The sequence below is a fragment of the Pteropus alecto genome, unplaced genomic scaffold (genome assembly GCF_000325575.1).
Source record: "Pteropus alecto unplaced genomic scaffold, ASM32557v1 scaffold121, whole genome shotgun sequence".
Lineage (NCBI taxonomy): Eukaryota > Metazoa > Chordata > Mammalia > Chiroptera > Pteropodidae > Pteropus > Pteropus alecto.
Window position 1 is genome coordinate 16,406,650 of NW_006434369.1, and position 5,391 is coordinate 16,412,040.

Sequence of the window (5,391 nt, forward strand, 5' to 3'; positions counted from 1 at the left end):
AGGTGCATCAGTATATATTAGTGTCTACACTGGAAGGCTAAGGGAACAGAAGTTAAAACACTTCTTCAACCTCATGTAAATACTCACTGCATTTTCAATTTTAAAATTGCATTTTAACTACAAAAAATACATGGAAAGATTTCCACTAGATTAAATAAAATCAAACAACTTAAAGAAATACACATAGTCAAAGGGAAAGTCCTCCAATCTCTATCCTTTCTCCAAGGATAACCACTGTCCTGAATTTGTTGTCTCTCTTTCAGAACTCTTCTATGCATTTATATACATATTTGTATGTATAAATATACAGTCTTCTTTTGGCATAAGTAAAATCATTGTTTTTATTTTACTGTTTATTTTGCACTTATTTTACACTCTACAGTGTATTTTGTAGATATTTTAATGTTAACTTTCTTTTTAATAGATTCCACAGTATTGGTTTATCAGTTTAACCATTCTGCTATTGAATGACATTAAGCTGTTTATTTCACCATTCTAAATAATGCTTCAACACACAACTTTGTTCATGCATCTGTGTGCACAGGTATAAGTATTTCTCTAGGACATTAACTAGAAGTGGAATTGCTAAGTTGAAGGACATGCATATGTAAGGGGTTGTTAAAATATGAATTTTTCTGCTCTATTTTGTCCTAAAGCTACAGTATGAGAAAAATCCAGTAGGTGCCAGATACCAACATATGTACAACATACCTATCTATATTAGAAAATGGTAAACATGCTTTAAGGCATGTGAAGATTTCTTTAGGCAGAGTAGTTGCAGTGCTGTGTACTGTACCATCTCCACTCCCTCTGACAAATGAAGGTACTGGGCTGTATTCCCTAACACCTAATTTATTAGTTTCCTAGGGCTGCCATAACATACACAGTACCACCAACTGGGTGGCTTAAAACAACAAATTTATTGTCTCACAGTTCTGGAGGCTGCAACTCCAAAACCAAGAATTCATCAGGGCCACATTCCCTCTGAAATCTCTAGGAGAAAATTCTTCCTTACTTCTTAGTTTCTAGTGTTCCTTGACTGACAGATGCATCATTTTAATCTCTGCCTCTATTGTCACATGGCCAACTTCTCCCTGTGTCTCTTTGTCTTCTTATAAGGACCAGTCATATTGGATTGAGAACCCACCCTACTCCAGTATGACCTCATCTTAACTTAATTATCTCTGTACTTCAATAAGGACCCTATTTCCAAATAAGGTTATGTTTTGGAGTACTGGGGGTTAGGACTTCAACAGATCTTTTTAGGAGACACGATTCGACCCCTAACACCTGGAAAAGTCCACTGGAAAGTGGCTAAGACCATAGGCCACAGAGAAAAGAGGTCAGTGTTGGAAGCCAGTTGTACTTTCACCAATCGGATGAAGATAAGGTGGACAGGGGTTCAAATTTTCCATGAGCTATACATGAACCCCATGGAAAGAAGCTGGTTTTGAGTCATTTTGAATAAAATCTTAAGAGGGCTTTGTCCAAAGGGTGAAAGCAATCTCTGTTGAAATAGGATGGAAATGTAACATACCAAAGGAGTGGAGGGGTGAAGATGGAGAAGGGGAAATGTCAGCAGGAGGCTATGAATTGAGAGACCTCCAGTAATGGGAAATCATCAAAGTACCTGCACGAATGCCCCAGGAAAGAAAAGGTCAGCTTTTGAAAGCTGCCACCCCCAGAGAGCCAGAATGACAGATGACAATCTGATATTTCACCAGTTGAGGAAAAGCTTTTCAGTTCCTTTCATCCTAACCCTTCTCAACCTAACAGTAGCCAGTGAAAGAGTGGGCAAAGTAAGAAAAATAAACCTACTTCACTGCCAGGCTTACTTCCAGTTTCTGAGTGTAAGTCAGGCTAGAGCGGTGGGAAGCAGAGAAGTTTTCTTTCTCACTAATCTCTTTTAAAATCAAATCTAAAGATAAAATTGTAAATTTAGTAGTATTTCCCATCTTTCCACAAATATGCTTTGCCTAAAGAAGAGTAACAGAACTATCTTGGTTCATAAAAGGAATGTGAAGAAGTGAGGATGAAGTCAATACATGGTTAATTTCCACTTTAAGCTCTGAGAACATGGGTCCCTATATGGATAGGGCCATGGGTCTCAAGAACTGAGCACACCTGTAATGTAAAGAATAAGTTCTTACTCATGGCTAAAAGAAGAGGCAGCTTGTACCAAGATAAAGTATATGCTTACTAAAAAAGAGTTCACACCCACCCTCTTCTGACTTACATTTTTTTTTGTCCTGTTCACTCTTGTAAGAATAAAGTATCTTCATCAGATGATTTGGAAGCAGCTTGTGAAGGTTGGATAGAGTCTCAAAGGTGTGATGCATAACTTCAGGAAGGTCATAATTTTTGGGTGTCCTGTATTTGTCAACAGGTGGAAGTTTCAATATAATTTGATTGTTTTTGGCTATTTCCATGATGACCCGCTGAGCTACAGAGAAGAATAAATAGAGAATTTGAAGAGTGAAATCCCTTGCAGTTGTTCTTCCTCCAAGCTTTTCTTCATCTCTAAGAAGATATCATGGAATCTATTTTCTGGTCTCTGATTGCTTAGCATTCTTAGAGTCACAATGGCCCAGATCTTAGCCTGGAACTCGGTGTGCTCATCTTGCTTCTTCAAACCAGAGGAAATCAGCCTGTCAAAAATATCTTGACAAGTCTAACTGGAATTTTAGGCAGAAACTCCAATTTCCTGTCTGAACATGGACAATATCTGAAGAAAGTAGAGTACTTTCCTAAAAGGAAGAAGGAAAGCAGTGTGTACACATCCAGTGTTATATTTTTCCAACTGGCACTTAGTAGAGGCTATGCATCCTATGTGTACATAATGAAAGCTCCACAGACCTTCTATTCTCTGAGGGAGAGTGGTTACATCAGCACAGTTCTTGAGAAGAAGTGAGGAAAGAGCTTTATCGTCCAAAAACTAAGGAAATGTCCAGATTAACACAGGTAAGATGACAAACTGCTTTTTATTCTCTTAACCAAATTAACACTAAGGAAACAAGGTAAACAAACAAAAATGCTCGACTCTAGTGTTACTGATAGAAGCCATTCTTCATCGTGGACCAAAAGAGAGAAGAGTAGAAGTACTAAATAAACTTAAACCATCACGCTTGATAGCACAGCCCCAAGCAAGATGAAAGCTGCCAAGAACTACTCCCAGATTTAGAGCAAAAATTCAAATAATAAGGTTTGTTATAGCTATTCCTTAATCTCAGCGTGCTCCATTAACTGAGCCAGGTTCACCATAATTGTTCTACTCTGTGAAATGGCTGGGTAATCACACCGCAAACTGGTGAGAAACAGGGAAAGCCATGGGAGCCAAGCATGCTATGGCAAAAGTTGGTAATGTTTGCCAGCTTTTTACCAAACTTAAAAACCTTTGGTCAAGACTATAAAAACATCAGATTATATCATATGTACATTAGTGCCCACAGCAGGAGATATACAATTCTAGTTCTTAAATTTCAACTTGCAAACTTAAAAAGTAAAACTTTAAAAAATGAACAAAACATGTTCTTGAAATACAAATGTATTTAAAATATGTTATAGAGCTAACTTGAATGTAAAGTGATTCTCATAATTTCATGTGCATTGTTGGAGAGAGGGGGATAGGTGAAGGTCACAGGGGTGGAATATTCTGATAGCCAGAGGCTTCTTTCTTCCAAGTAAATGCGAATGTACTACTAAATCCTCATTTACATAAATAGGAAAGAACAAACCATGTTTTAAGCCATTCAACAGACCAAAGAAGTGATCTATTAAAATTGATTCTTTATACTCCAGTAAATTAATCCATCCATTCTTAATTATTGCTCTAAATAGCAACTGATGGAATGCTTCTAGCTATCTTAAGTTTATTGATGTTGGCTGAAATCAAACATAGGCTACAATGATTACATTTTATTTTAAAATAAACTATCTCATGGATAAATGTTTTTCGCAATGGTTAAGTTTTCTTCAAGGAAGCAATCTCATTCATTTTCTCTAACTATGCCGTGGTAGAAAGAACACTGAACCAGCATGGAAGTTAACAGTCAAGAATGGAAGCTTGGCAATGCCCTGCTGCTAACTAGTTGTGTGATCTTGATCTCAGCCAACCATGTCTTAGGCTATGGTACTAATGCTCTTTGACAAAAGAAATCTTCCCATTTCTGTCCGTTTTGTATTCTATTTATTTCCAATTCTAGTCTTCAATATCCAATATATTTAACTTTTCACAACTATGTTTATAATATATGATTATTTTCTCACAAGAAAAGATTAGAAAGAATCCTCCTAAGCCAGCACTTCTTATTGTGGCAGTAGCACCACTTAGGCTAGCAGCGTATCATGAACTACCTAGCAGCTGCAGGACTCTTGATCGTTTTTCTAGTTAGGTAAATGGTAATTCCTTTTTTTTTTTTTTTATTCCGAAGAGGGCTGTTGTGTCTCCCGAACACATTCCTCTCCCCCTTGGCCATGGTGGATGTGACAAGATCAGCTGGCTTCCAGAAGGCAAAATATTCAGTAATGTTCAAAGAGAAAAGATCATTTCCAAGTTTCTTAAAGAAAGTGTTCTAAAGAGAGTGTTCCGTTCAAAGCAAATGAGGTGGAAGGGTCCCGACTACCAGAAAGAGGATCCAAGTTACAGCTTTCCTGGCGTCAGAAAGTAAGTTCTGATCCTGAATTTAAACCAAAATTCAAAGTGAATTTGTGACATAAAGCTAAGAAAATGCAGCTACAGAGTATAGGCATCCAAAGGACAGGAAGATTTTTAAAGCAATTCAAACTGCAGAATTCAAGTCTTGCAGAAAAATCAAAATAAAGGTGGAAATATGTTTGAGAATTTATTCAAAAGTACTAGTTGCAACGTATGCAGATGTAGAATTATTGATGTATGTGTTTATCTTACTTTTGGAAATATATTCATATACATCACTATCACATTCACTTCAGAAATAGATTTTAAACAAGATTTCCTATATTTTTGCAACAAAATGGTGGCCTCTCAATAAGAGATCCAAGTGTTAAAGATTAATTTTTAAAATAAAAACACAACTTCTAACAAAATTTCACTTATATTTCTTCAAAAGGAATTATACATACACGAGAAAGTTAGGCGATTTAAGGTCAATGCTCATTGAGATAAATATAATCGGTCGTGATTGAAAGACAAAGCTGAGCTGGAAAAAATAAAAGACAAGTTAGCTAAACCAGACACTAAACACAAATTACTCATAATTGAATTGAAATCTTCCCCACTGATTTAGAATCTATTTGAGAACAAAAATGCACATTATTAATTGGAAAATATCGTCCTGACTTTCAAAAAATATTTACATTATTACACTAAACAAGATTCTATTGTAGTACATGATCAGCCATGACCTTGCAATA

The 5,391-nt window shown here is 36.3% G+C and overlaps 1 protein-coding gene across 1 annotated transcript in view; it reads right to left on the minus strand.

Annotated features, from left to right (window-relative positions):
* CUNH6orf201 (chromosome unknown C6orf201 homolog) overlaps window positions 1–5,391 on the minus strand; it is a 30,264-nt gene that overhangs the window by 21,426 nt on the left and 3,447 nt on the right. The window contains exon 2 of the mRNA XM_015587269.2: window positions 2,237–2,443. Within this exon, the coding sequence (XP_015442755.1) occupies window positions 2,237–2,443 (207 nt within the window). The remainder of the gene's footprint in view (window positions 1–2,236; window positions 2,444–5,391) is intronic.